Below are 14,663 nucleotides of genomic sequence, written 5' to 3' on the forward strand. Positions count from 1 at the left end.
TATACAAGGATGTATGTGTGTGTGAGGGGGTCACCTACTAGGGGCCACACCAAGGGGGAAAAAAATTAACTCTCCCTTCCCCAGTAGCTGTCAACTGCCAAAAACTCTTCAGGTGTGGGTGGGGCCTCGTGAGCCCTTCCTCCATCCATGCTGGGCTATTCACTGGGTGGATCAAGTGTAGGTGACCCACGCTGCTGTGAGTTATTGATTACAGTTGTTATGTCTTGTCTCCAAACTACATTTCACAGCACTAATTCCCCACCCTACATTCTTTCCATAATGCCTTCTGCAGTATTTTCCAAACCCTGTATGTGGGGGAGCTTAAGAAGGAAGTCCCATTTAGAGCTGAGCCCTCAACAGTTACTTACTCTAAGCTCTTTGGACACTTGGAGTCTCTGTATTTATCACTGCCCACTGCAAAAAAAAAAAAAAAAAAAAAAAAATTCTCTGACCAAATAACACCAACTGACCTTGCCCAGAGATACTTCATGAGGCACATTATTTTAAGAAAAACCAAATTGTCATTGTTATGTACACAACACAAATAATAGTAGTAATAGAATTAAGAGTTTACATCCTTTTAAGTAATTTAAGTAGTAGTTTTTCATAAAACATCTTTTTTTTTTTCTTTCGACACAGGGTTTCTCTCTAGCCTGTCCTGGAACTAGCTCTTGTAGACCAGGCTGGCCTTGAACTCACAGACATCTGCCTGCCTCTGCCTTCTGAGTGCTGGATTAAAGGTGTGCACCACCAACTGCCCGACCTCCATAAAACATCTTAACTCTATCAAACACAGTATCAAATATTGAATTGCTCTGGGGATCTTTTTACTGTTTGTCTTTAAAATCCCAGTAGTATTGCCATTATCACACATATGCTTGAGTAGTTTATTCTCCAGGGCTGGTAGGCGCAGCCCGCTTTTCCCCAGCAGTTTACTATTTGTGTGTAATCTTCCTCAGTTTATTTCTTTGGTCTTAGAACCTGATATAACACCACAATTTTCTTGTATCTTTGATAGTTCCCTTGCATCAACATTTGCATATTATGTTTTTCCTGTGTAGCTGGAAGCCGATCCGGGTCTCCAGGAAGAGTTCTAACCACAACAGCCCTCTCTACTGTGAGCTCTGGTGCTCAACGGGTCCTGGTCAATTCGGCTTCAGCCCAGAAGAGAAGCAAGATCCCAAGGAGCCAGGGCTGCAGCAGAGAGGCCAGCCCATCTAGGCTTTCAGTAGGTAAGACTTTCTGTGTGAGATGCCACCTTTGACTTTCTTGAAAGTTCCAGAATTAAAGTCTAGGTTGCTGAAATGTAGGGTACAAATTGGATCTTGAAATGTGCTCACACTTGCACTCACACAACTACAGGAGTCATTCTCTATTTCCACCAGTTCCAAGGATCAAACTTAAGTGATGAGGCTTGACAGGAATTACCTGAAGCATCTTACTAGTCTAACTTTTATAATATTCGGTGTTAATTAATTCTCATTCACAAGCAAGTTTTGCTTAGTAAGATGACTTTAAAGTCAAGACATGCTCAATGGGTAAGAGCACTTGCTGCTCTTTCATAGGATCTGATTTGGTTCCCACCACCCATAAAGTTGTGAACTGTCAGTCATAGTGACTATCCTGGGGCAGATGCAGAAGTGTAGTGGATTTTAAGTCAGCCTGGGCTACGCATCAAGACTCAGTCTCTTAAAAATTATTTTAAAAGACAAAAATGAAAAGTTATAAAACATGTATTTTGTTAGGAGTAAAGTTTTTCACCAGGACACAGTCTGCCATGACCCCACCTCTTTCTAAGAGTATACTGAGTGCTGAGTGTTGCAGGGTGTGGGAAGGGGCACTGCTGCTGCACTGTGTGCTCAGAGCCCTCCAGTCGCTCCAGTCAGGCCACACCTGGCTGCTGTGATCTGCAGTGAGCCCTCCCTAAGTGTTCTCCCAACAATTTATGACTTTTTGTCTTTTTCCAAACTTTTTTATTTTATTTATTTATTTATTTATTTATTTATTTATTTATTTATTTGGTTTTTCGAGACAGGGTTTCCCTGTAGTTTCTAGAGCCTGTCCTGGAACTAGCTCTTGTAGACCAGGCTGGCCTCGAACTCAGAGATCCGCCTGGTCTACAAGAGCTAGTTCCAGGAAACCCAGGGCTGTTACACAGAGAAACAGAGAAACCTTGTCTTGAAAAACCCGAAAGGGGGAAAAAATGTCCTTTGGAATTTCATTCTCACTAACTTGCTTCTTTTGCTTTCCAGACATTTTTTTAGATTCTTCTTATTCTTATTCTTATTCTTTTTTTTTTTTTTTTTTATTCCTGGTTTTTCTAAACAGGAATTTTTCTAAAATGTCTGTGTAGCATTGGCTGTATTGAACTCTTATCTGTAAACTGGTTGGCCTCGAACTCAGAATTCCACCTGCCTCTGCCTCCTGAGTGCTGGGATTAAAGGGCTGCATCACTTCTGGCTCAGTCTAGATTCTTTATCAGTACTAAGATTTTTCTGGTACCTACCTTTTTATTTCTTGTATTTGTATTTCATGTTTTTATTCATAAGGAGTGAAAAAAGACATATGAATTAAAAGGTCCTTAGTTAAGTTTGAGACTCGTCTGGACTTCATAGGTCCAGAGATCTGGTCTTAAAAAAGAAAAGAGTAAAAAAATAATTTATGTTCGGTCCCAAAACAAATTTGTTATTAAAAAGTCCTTGAATCCTAGATGGAGTGGGTTGGACCTTGGACTTCCCGCAGGACAGGGAATCCTGACTGTTCCTTGGACTGGAAAGGGAGCGGGAGGGGAGTTAAGGGAGAGGGAGGGAAATTGGAGGTGCGGAGGAGGCGGAAATTTTTAATAATAATAATAATTTTTAAAAAGTCCTTGAATAAAATGAAGCTATGTTTAGAAAGCCTAAATTCTGCCTTCTGTTTCCTCTTGCTATGTTTCTACTGCTGTTTTATGTCAGCCCGGAGCAGTCGGATTCCTCGCCCGAGTGTGAGTCAAGGCTGTAGCCGGGAAGCTAGTCGAGAGAGCAGCAGGGACACAAGCCCAGTCCGCTCTTTCCAGCCCCTAGGTAAGTCTGAGCACGTGTGACGCACATTGCTTTCCCAGTAAGTGAGCTGTCACCATCTGGAAACTTCCATATTCCTAGAATTTGTGCTCTTCAGTTGTATCTGCTGTGCTCTGCCGTTCTGCGGAGAGAGTAGGATTGAATACATTTGAGTAATGCATCTGGCCTTTGTAATTTACCTTAAACAAGGAAGTCAATCATTATATAAATGGATTCCTATCATAATCAAGTCAGTGTCACATATGTATAGACTCAGAATATTGAATTTAATTTCTGCAGTAGAAAGGTTGAGTCAAGATCATAAATGAGACCAACCTGACCTATATACTTCTCTCTAAAAAGATTTTTAAAAAGGAAGATTGAATTCAAAACTTGGAGAATTACAACATATTTTAAATATTAAATATTTACTTACAAGTGAAATATGGACTAGTTTGATTAAATAAATTTTATTCCTTTTAAGCAGAAAAAAAACTCTTCAACTTTGATTATTTAATATACTCTTCTAGAATGACAGCTACAAAATAACATGTTAACTTTCATCATAGGAAAGAATTGACTTTTTATAGTATTTATACTTATTTGCCTTTAGATGTCACTGAAATGAAACTTATTTCTTTTTATAGTTTGTCTTGTAACTTTGATTGTAATAATATATTTGCCACCATTATAAATGTATTAATTGATTTTTAAGACGGAGAAGCAGAGTATTTTGCTTTCTCTCTGTACCCTTTTCATGCCTTATCTCCTTTTCTATAAAATAAGGGTAATAGTGTAATAATAGTGTAAAAGTTAGGAATGTTTGAAAGTTTGTATACCATAACAGAATACTTGAAAGGCGATACTGGGGCCCACTGCAAGCATTCAGTTACCATGGCCACCACCCTTCCATCACCATGCTGTGAGTGTTCATTTCCTCCCTCGACTTCCCCAACGAACAGGGATTACACTCTGGTGTCCAGGTGCTCAGATTTTAATGGTGTATGCATTTATATAATGCTGTTACTGTACTGAAAGGAAATGTTTTCCTGCACATTTTAAGCTTGCACAATAAGAGTGCAGGAAATACATAGCCAAATACTTCAGTTTAAAAAAAAATAAAGGTAAGCATGGGGCTGGAGAGATGGTCAGAGGTTAGGGTACTGGCTTTTCCTCAGCTCCTAGAACCTACATGGTGACTCATAACTAACTCCAGTTCCAGGGCTCCAGCACCTTTCTGACCAGCAAGGGTACCAGGTACACACATGAATCATAGACATATATTCAGGCAAACATTCATGCATGTAAAATTAAATAAAATGTCAGAAAACTAAACAAAAAGTGAGAAAGAGAGAGAGAGAAACAAAGGGAAGTAAGGAACGAAGGAAGGAAGGGGAAAAAATGTTGAGCATGGTTAGTTGGGCACAGTGACACACACCTGTGATCCCTGCAGTAAGGGAGGCATAGGCACTAGAAGTGTGAGACCAGCCTATAACATAGCAAGATACTCTTTGAAAAACAAGAACAACAAAACAAAAATTGTAACCGTGGTTAATAATTCTGTTTTTTAAAGAAATGTATGGTACTGGGAGTTGAATGTGGCCTCCTGTAGCAACACGAGGTGGTAGCTTACCAGGAGAAATCTTAACCTGCATCTGTCTCAGAGAGGAGAGGCATGGCGACTGACTGAGGCGTCTGCCTCGCTGCCTTCTTCCTCCCAGCGTTCTGTTCTGTCTACTCCGTCTACCTAATTTCCTGTCCTATTAAAGGGCCAAGGCAGTTTCTTTATTAACCAATGAAAGTAATACATAGACAGATGACCCTTCTCCATCAGCCTCCACATTCTAGATAAGAGCCCTGCCACTGAACTCTATCTTCCTCTCTTAACACTTTCCTAAGGAAAGATGTCTTTTTTTTTTAAAATATTTATTTATTCTGTATACAATATTCTGTTTCTGTGTATGCCTGAAGGCCAGAAGAGGGCACCAGACCTCATTACAGATGGTTGTGAGCCACCACGTGGTTGTCTTTTTGTGACCACCTTATATATTATATAGCTCAGGCTGACCTGTAGGCTAGCTTTAATCACCTGACCCTCCTGCCTCATTTTTCTGAGTCCTGGGGTTACAGGATTATGCCACCATACCTAGCTAGGCCTTTAATATTCTAGATTAATTTTAAAGCTTCTATCTGACAAGTTACTTAGATTTATTGTTACGGGCAGCATTTCCTGATTCTCAAGAAGCTTTCTGTTTGGAATAAAGATGCTAAAATCTTTAAATCAACTTTTCAATCCCTAGGTCAGTTTTCAGGAATACGTCTTTATCGGAATTCTTTTATCTACATAAAAGTACTGCTCAGCAACCCCTGTGGTGGCATTTGCTGAGTCCCAGCTTTCGGGAGCCTGTTTGTTTCCCAGGTGTAAAAAGCCAAAGGTTATGCTGTCCTCACCATTCCAGTTTTCTTTATACTCTGTGGTCCTTTCTACACGTGCTGACTTGTTAGAATCTTTGTCCTCTGTAACTTTGAATATTTATACTCAACACATGGATGCTATAGCTTGTCAAATAGTCCCCATGTCACAAGGCCAGTGTGAAGGTTTGAAAACGCAAGACGTCAAAGCTGAACAAAGTCCCACTTCTCTAGAACTCACCCCTTTCGTTTTCATTCTTTTCAGGAACCAAGATTCAAAGAAAAGTGTTCTATATTATAAGCACGTGCATGATACCTCTTATATATATTGTAGCCACACACGTGATAACTCTTACTTATGTACACTCTAGCCATATGTCTTATACCTTACTTATCTGTATTTTAGCCACCGGTTGTGCTGTTGCCTATGTATTGTCTTGAACCAAAGGGACTGTTGACTCCTGAAAAGTTTTCAAAGATTTTTAGCCACAAGGCATTTCCACATCATGGCTCAGATCTTTCCTCACCATTTTAGACTGTTCCCTTCCATAATATTAAAACTGAGTAGTAGAGTTATCTGCTAGCTTCTGAGTAGTGTCTTTCAGTACTTACTAGCCATCTGTGTGTGCTCTGTTCTGTCTAATCCTTCTTTCCCTCAGTCTTTTTGATGAATTTACTGTTTATGAAGGCTGTCCTGTAGGAAAGGCAAAAGTGATTCCTATTACAAAAATAGTTCACAGCTCTCACTAATATAACTGAGGAGGATGAACTTAACATGAAAGCTAGATATTTCATTAAACATAAAAATGATTTACGTGGTTGTTTATTTCTGGATGTAAGACAAGAATCAGCTTCATGCGCTGTCAAAATCTGAATGGAGAATCTAAAGTGAAAAGTATGGTAAGTTTAGGTTATAAAGTGATGTTTAGGGGGATTCATTAAAGAATTTTAAGGAGTTTTATTGAGATTATTGATACTTTTTTGATGCACATAAGCTTACATTTTTCAATAGTCCGTTACCAAATGCAGAACTAATAGTCTATGCACTGTTATAAATAAAATATGCATTAATGTAAGCCAAGTAAATGAGTATTGAAAACAAAAGTCTTGAAGGACTACAGGTACTGAGTTATCTCACTTATTGGTGTGGGTTTTACCACATAAATCAGCCTCTGTGCTCGATTCCATCTGTCTTAGTCTGCCTGCCTATCTAACATGCTGTAGACTCAGTACTTTAAGTTACCAGGATTTATTCTCACTGTTCTGGAGGCTTAGATGCCCAAAATGAAGGTGCCATTCAGTGTCTGTTGAGGGCCCTTCTGGCTCATGGATCTTGTGGTAGTGTACTCTGCAGAAGGAACTGCTTAGCTCTCTGAAGTCTCCTTTATGAGTACCTTGCTGTCATGACCGGATTGCCTCTTGGGGGCACCACCTACCTTTTAACACTTGGGGTCAGGATTTCAATGTGTGTATGGAAGGTCACAAAAACTCAGACCTATATAATTGAAATAATAGCTCTCACTGGGTGTTGAGATTAAAAAATATAAGATTATTATTAGTTACCATAGTGGTTTTTTTTTTACTATAAGTGTTTGTTTTTGTTTCGTTTTCATGCTTGTACTTTTGACATTTCCCTCCATTTGAATACTTGCCTTCTTTGTCTCCTGCAGGCCTGTGTCTGTCCACTTAGGTATAATTTGTATTTGATCTTGCAGTGCTAGTTAATGTTCAGTTGCCATGTGTGGCGATACTCTGATCATTAAATAGAAAGAGTGACACCACTGTTAACTGACGCTCCTTGCCTGACAGTAGTGCCGCCACTATTCCTTGTTTCTGTGGTGATAGATGAGGTTTGTATGGTCCTGTTATTCCAGCCTCCAGACACCATTCCAGATCCACTGGTGCCCTCTACGCCCCCGATGTGTATGGGGCCTCAGGTGAAGGATGAGTACATTTTCACTATCATCTCTGCATTCATCTCAGAGCCTGTCCTTTTTCTTTTTTATCACATATTATTCATTTTTAAAGTTAATTTGTGTTATTTAAATTTCATTTACTAGAGAATAAATCACTTATTCCCCCCCCCCAAAGTAACTATTCTCCCTTAGCATTTTTTCTAACTGCCAGAGGGCATTGTTTTTTGTTTGTTTCTTCCTCTCTTTCTTTTTTTTTTTATCTTTGGTATAACTGTCATTTTTTTAAATATAGAATTGTTTTATGTTCTCAGTTATGTACTTCATCTTTATTATATATGTGTGTTTTAAAAAAAAAAAAAACCAAAATGGTGGATGAAGTGTTTTAATTGTAAACAGAAGTATACAAAACAGTTGGTGGGCAGGTGAGAATTCATCTCTAGTTTGTCTATACATGTCAGACCATTGGGCACATAGTAGTCACTTAATGGTTATTGAACAGTCTGTTTCAGCTAAAGAATAAAATCGCTTATCCTGAAGGAGAGATTATAATTAGAGCTTTTCTTGTGGTGAGTTGCCTGTGTGACTTCATAGTTCTGGGTTACGTTATGGTTCACTTTATTTGGAGAGCCGTGCTTGTATTGGCAGAGCCATCGTCTCCCTGTTCTACCAAGTAAACAGTGGTTCTTTACATTTGTTTCTCATTTGTTAATCATTTTGATTGCTTTTTTCCCTTTTACTTGACCAAAACCTCATTGTGCCCAGAAAAAATACAATATTGCTTTTAAAATGCTTTGTCCCATTGGTTTTTTTTCTTTCCCCCTTAGTAAGAGTTGAATCCCACCCTCAACCCTTGCATTATTACATCTGTGACTATTTAAAGGCTGCTTTCCTTCTTTCTCTGGTCAACTAGGTCCGGGATATGGGATCAGCCAGTCAAGCCGATTGTCATCCTCCGTTAGTGCCATGCGAGTCCTGAACACAGGCTCCGACGTGGAGGAAGCAGTAGCTGATGCCTTGGTACTTTTCTCTATTTTCCTATCTTTATAAATGTTCCTATTCAAAACTAGTTTGTGAGAGAGCCTTCTGCTGTATGGGAGAAGGGATGAGAGATTCTAGAGTAAACCTAAGAAGACAAAGTGGAGGCGGTATAAGTAACCAAGTAGTACATTAATGATCAGTCCTTAATAATATTCTGAATTTTAAGCCAGATCAAGTAATCTTAACTGGATGTCATGAACAAAAAATCTTGATGTTTTTAATAATAATAATATAATGTTTAAAGCACTGTAGTGTACTGACTGTATGACAAATAGATTGGTACATTTGTATATATACTTACAAACATGTAATTTCAAGCTAATCTTCTCCTTGAGTTTGTAGGAGTTTGCTTTGTTTTGGAGACAGGGTTTTGCTATGCAGTAATGGCAGTCCGGGAACTCTCTACATAGACCCTGCTGAGCTTGAACTCATAGAACTCCACCTGCCTTGGCCTCCTGAGTCCTGAAATTAAAGACACATACCACCATGCCTGGAATGATTATTTATTTAAGATGTTTCTTTGGTTCTTTATGCTCCATATATTACAAAACACTACAGGATTGGGGTAGTTGTAGGAAGAATGCTTTATACCATATGTATATACACAAATGTATATACACTGTTTTCATGTAAAATTATGAATTATGAAGACTTGAAATGATAGTTGTTTATTTGGTTAACTTCCGTAGTCAGTCCATTATGACTCTTTCAAGTTATGGCTTACAGTTAGGGGTGTAGCTGAATGGTAGCGGGCTGACCTTGCATGCACAAAAAAAGTTCAGTTGTTAGCACTAAAAACGAGGTGACTCAAATAATGATGCCAGTAATCCTCTGTTTCAGAGTATTTCTTTGTTTTCTCCTTGGGGGTCGGGTATTTGGATTGGTACTGGCACTGGACTCAGCCTTGTTCATGCTGAATTTCTGCCTGGAAATTAGTTCTTCTGGTTCACGAGCCTGTGCATCCCAGGCAAGCAGCGCTAAGCTGGCACTCTGTGCCCTTCAGCTTTGTTTTGAAATTTAGAAGTCCAATGTGTGGCTTAAAATATTTTTGGCTGTAGATGTGAAAGACACACTTTAAAAATATTCATTGGTAATATTGTGTATCTCATTGGCTTTTTTGTTTTGTTTTGTTTTGTTTGAGACCGGGTCTCAATGTGTGGTTCTTGCTAGCCTGGAACTATAAAAGGATTCTACTTTTATCATTTGCATAACACTGATGTAACTGTCAACTTTATGGAAAATTTTCAACTACTAAACCAAATTTAGAAATGGCAAAAAGACTATAAATAGTAAGAACATTTTGAGTTTCTTTGGGAAACTGTTGATAGAAGTGTTTTTGTAGCTTAGGTGTCTCTTTTTTAATTAAAGGATGCTGACAAGATTAAAGATAAAACCTGAAAATAAACAATTCTTTGGTATCTGTATGTTATAAAACTGAATGTTTCTATGCATGGACGTTGTTAATTCCAAGTTCACTGTGCTGTTTAGCAAAATGTTCTTCATTATTTTCAATTTCTCTCTTTAAAAATTGACTGCTCTCAGCTCTTAGGAGACATACGGACTAAGGTATAGACATTGCTATTTTCTGACGTCTTATGATATCATAACTTTTTCTCTGCTTCATCAACTAAACAGATAATAGTCATCTGTAAGAAAGTACAGTGGATGTAATAAACCTTGAGCTGTCTATCTGTTACTCTTCCACTGTAATGTCTCTGGGGGATACTGACTGAACAGAGTATCGTGGGAAGGTGCCACTTGTTTCATACATGAGATGAGTCTTTTCTTCCGGAGTCTTTAATAGAACTGGTCCTGGAGCCCACCTGAATAAACATTGTCATTCTAAATTGAGTTAGTGTCTCTAGGTCGGTATGAGAGAGTTAGTAATGGCAGCAGCTTTGTAACAGCATTTGATTATTTATATTCAGATAGTGTGTTTCTAGGATTTTAGACTAGAGTATTTGTAGATGCTTGGAATTTTGGATTACTACTATACTTTGTGTGTTTCATGGCATTAGCTCCACTTCTCCCCAGGCAAATCCAAGCATTAGAGTCCATACATTTTTTTTCCAGTTTCTCCTGGAAAATCTCAAATGAACAGTTACTCTACCTCATGCCACTTTTAATATGAAGGGCATACTGGGCAGTTACATAAATTATAAACCTTAGGGTCAAGAAATGAAAGTCCAAACCTCAACTGCTTTCTCATTCAGAATAAGCAACAGGACATAGATTACATTGGGAAAACTCTAGGGACACATAAGCACCTTGCTTCCTAAAAATCTTAGTGAGCATAGCACTTCTCATCATCTTTGTATTTTATTTCTCTTGAAAGCGTGAAGGTTAGAACAAAGGGTGGGAAATGGCAGGAGAAATAGAAAAGAGGATATGTATAGACAGGAAAGAGCCTGGTGTTTTGCATAAGGGAATCATGGTTCTACTCCTCAAAGGGTGGTATTTTCTTATTATCAACTCCTGTTTTTATTTACATTGTTTGTTCTTACTTTTCCATTCTAAGGAGAGAGCTTATACTTTTGAGCATCTCCCACTTGACATGACTGTTGCACACAGCCACCCTCTCTTGTCCTCCTCTCAGAGTTAAATGTTTCATGTTCTGCTAACTTCTAAAGTCCTTCCTGAACAAAAACTAGATATTGACATTTTAACTTTACAATGGTTAGCAGCATGCCCTCCACTGATGTAAGACAGAAATCAGTCCTTTTGTGTTGAGTAAACACTATGAAATACCCATATGTTTGCAACTACTGCTAATGTGGTTCTTGTATATAACAGAAAAAACCCGCTCGAAGAAGATATGAGTCATACGGAATGCACTCAGATGATGATGCCAACAGCGATGCTTCGAGCGCATGTTCAGAACGCTCCTATAGCTCTCGAAATGGTAGTATTCCTACCTACATGAGACAGACAGAAGATGTGGCAGAAGTCCTCAACAGATGTGCTAGTTCCAATTGGTCAGAAAGGAAAGAAGGCCTCCTGGGTCTGCAGAACTTGTTAAAAAACCAGAGAACACTAAGGTGAGACGTGTCATGAAAGACTTTTCAAGCAGGCTATCTCCTTCTGACTTGTTTTTGTGAAATGTGTCAGAAATTATGTTAAAGGTTTTCCCAAGCCATACTCTTTCAGGGCTCCCAGTGTCATAACTAAAACTTCTGTTATTTCTTGCTGTAGTTACTGAATCATTGTAAAGCCAAACTTTCAGGTTTAGGACATGACTTCCTGAATGAAGTGCTTGTTATGCTAGAGTACGGGATCCCCGGAAACCACGTAAAACTGAACACAGTAGTTCCCTATAATTCCAGTGCTCCCTTGAAAAGATGGAAGGCCAAGACAGGAGAAGAACTTAAAACTCAGACCAGCTGTCTGGTGTGCACAGCAGCAAAACGAGGGGCTCTGTCTCAGATGGAAGGCAAAGACTGGCAATAGAGGACTTCCACACATGAGCCCACATTCACACACAGAAAAATGCACCCACACAGAGACTTAAAAATCAAACACCTTAGCCGGGTGGTGGTGGTGTATGCCTTTAATCCCAGCACTTGGGAGTCAGAGGCAGGCAGATCTCTGAGTTCAAGGCCAGCCTTTTCTGCAAAGTTAATTTTAGGACAACCAGGGCTACACAAAGAAACCCTGTCTAGAAAGAAAAAACAACAAAGCAATCTCTTCATTCAAAACAAGTTAAGTCAATATCTTAGTAATTTTGGAATTCAGAATAAGTAAGGTGTGATTATAGAGTTGGTACAGTATTTTTTATTTGTTTGTTTGTATTTTGAGACAGAGTTTCTCTGTGTAACAGCTCTCGCTACCCTGAAACTCACTCTGTAGACCAGGTTGGTCTTGAACAGAACTGCATCTACCTCTGCCTCTGAAGTGTTAAGTTCAAAGGCGCGTGCACCACCACCGCCTGGCTTAGAGTGCTTCTCTTAATGGTTCAGTGTGCTTCATTCTTACATCTTCCATTGTCCTTGTTGATACTGTGTTTTAAACCTACATAGCTGACTCCTTAAGAACCCAACTTCAGGTTAGGTATGTAGTAAGCACATACCTTTAATCCCAGTACTCTAGGAGGCAGAGGCAATTGTACCTCTGAGTTTATGGCCAGTTTGATCTAAATAATGAGTTCAGGGCCAGCCAGGGAGACTGTCTCCAAAAAATCAGATTTGGGTAATTCATGGGTGTTAGTGTAATACAAGTGTAGAAAGCTGCTTTCTCACTTGATAATAGTAATATTGATATTTTATATACTTTCAGTTCATACATTTTAAGATGTATTAGGAATGCATGCTTTAAAATAAATGTTTATTTTTATAATTCCTAATAATTTTTAGGTATACATATCATGTCATGATTCAGTGCACTTAATCATAATATCAAGAGTAGTAGGTGCAACATGTCATTTTAAATGGAAAAGAGTGGGCAATTTGGAAAAAGGTAGAACTTAAGAAAACATTGTAACATTTAATAAAATTCTCATGTGTGTCCCTGCATACAGTTTGTTTCCTTATACATTCTGCTGATGAAATGCAGTTCTTGCCCTCATTGCTGTCACCGTAAGCAGTGTGGGCTGTAGCAGAATTATTACTACATTTCACAATTGTACATTTATCCTGGCCTGATAAGCCACACATTACCCAATCTTGAGGAATACTTTGTATAACCTTTTTGTTGTCTTTATTAGTAAATTTAATTAGTTGTAGGCTCTCTTATTTTTAAATAATGTCTTCACCCTATAGCGATATATTATATTAATCAACCTTTTTCTTTTTGGCAGTCGAGTTGAATTGAAAAGATTATGTGAAATTTTCACGAGAATGTTTGCTGATCCTCACGGCAAGGTATGTTGTAGTATTTAAGATTATTTGTTCCTATGGGATATTTTAAAAAGTATTAAAGTAATAGAACGAAACTATAAAACTATAACAGTTGTTTCATATCATGCATAATTTAGAAATTGTTTTTTGCATCCATTCATTCATGTTTCTCCAAAGTAAGATTGAGGTGGTGTAGTTACTGTAGTGATATTTTGTTTACGTTTTAACAAAGTTTGACTGAAGATCAGAGTGAAGAGCTAAGCCACTAGAAGCCAGGTGGTGGTGGCGCACACCTTTAATCCCAGTTCTTGGGAGTTCCACACCTTTAAGGAGGTAGAGACAGGAAGGGGTATGGCTGAGCAGAGAGAGGACTATAAGGTGGGAGGAGGCAGAAGCTCAGATGCAATCTGAGGAGACAGTCTAAGGACAGAATTGTCCCTTTGGTCTGAACACTGGTAAAAGTAAATGGTATCTCTAGTGTCTGGCTGCTCTGCTTCTCTGATCCTTCAGCTTTCACCCCCTACTATCTTACTCCGGGTTTTCTTTATTAAGACCAATTAGAATTCATGCTATATCTGACACCCAGCTTTTGGAGTACGAATTCACAAAAAAGCCACTTGCCTGTGTCTTTGCAGCCACCAACATAGGCTGGAGCGACATGCAGCTGAAGTCACTGCCCTACTGGCTAGATTTTCCTTTTTTCTCCCCTGGTGGGCTTCCCCTGTACCCCCTTCTTGGGCTGCTGCCAAACTAGGTAACTGCTAGGTAATTTCAACTCTTAGGATTTAGTCTAAGAATGCTGTGCAGGCTGGTTGCTTGGTAGGATCTGAATTTTTACCACTAGAAACAGGTTTAAAATGTTAGCTGTAAGGCCTGACAGCAGTGGTGCACACCTTCAAGCCCAGCACTCAGGAGACAGCGGCAGACTGATCTCTTGAAATTGAGGCCAACCTAGTCTACAGAGTGAGTTCCAAGACAGCCAGAACTGTTATACAGAGAAACTCTGTCTCAAAACACCAAAAACCTTTAAAAAATAAAATATCAGCTGTGGTGCTGGAGAAGTAGCTGAGTGGTTAAAAGCACTTGCTGCTCTTCCAAAGGATACAGGTTCAGGTCTCAGAATCCATATCAGGCGGCTCATAGCCGTCTGTAACTCCAGCTGCAGGGGTTTGGATGCCTTTGCATGCATACACACATACAAGTTAAAATAAATCCTAAAGAAAAGGGGGAAAGTGTCAGCAGTGGTGGTATGCTCTTATGATCTCAACACTGGAGTGGTGAGGTGGATCCACGAAGATACCTTTGGCCAACTGGCCAGTTAGCCTAGCCTGCATGGTGAGTGCCAAGCCTGCCAGTGAGAGATGTTGTCTCAATAAGCAGGTGAATGGTCCCTGGAAACAACATCTGAGGTTAGCCTCTGGCCTCCA

General features: G+C 39.1%; 1 protein-coding gene across 5 annotated transcripts in view; it reads left to right on the plus strand.

The window, feature by feature from the left end:
• Clasp2 (cytoplasmic linker associated protein 2) overlaps positions 1-14,663 on the plus strand; it is a 197,881-nt gene that overhangs the window by 131,283 nt on the left and 51,935 nt on the right. For all 5 annotated transcript variants that reach the window (XM_038321526.1, XM_038321528.1, XM_038321527.1 and 2 more), the window contains 5 exons: positions 1,062-1,232; positions 2,955-3,062; positions 8,277-8,383; positions 11,198-11,442; positions 13,197-13,260. In XM_038321526.1, coding sequence (XP_038177454.1) covers positions 1,062-1,232; positions 2,955-3,062; positions 8,277-8,383; positions 11,198-11,442; positions 13,197-13,260 — 695 coding nt within the window. The remainder of the gene's footprint in view (positions 1-1,061; positions 1,233-2,954; positions 3,063-8,276; positions 8,384-11,197; positions 11,443-13,196; positions 13,261-14,663) is intronic.

The sequence above is a fragment of the Arvicola amphibius genome, chromosome 3 (genome assembly GCF_903992535.2).
Source record: "Arvicola amphibius chromosome 3, mArvAmp1.2, whole genome shotgun sequence".
Taxonomy (NCBI): Eukaryota; Metazoa; Chordata; class Mammalia; order Rodentia; family Cricetidae; genus Arvicola; species Arvicola amphibius.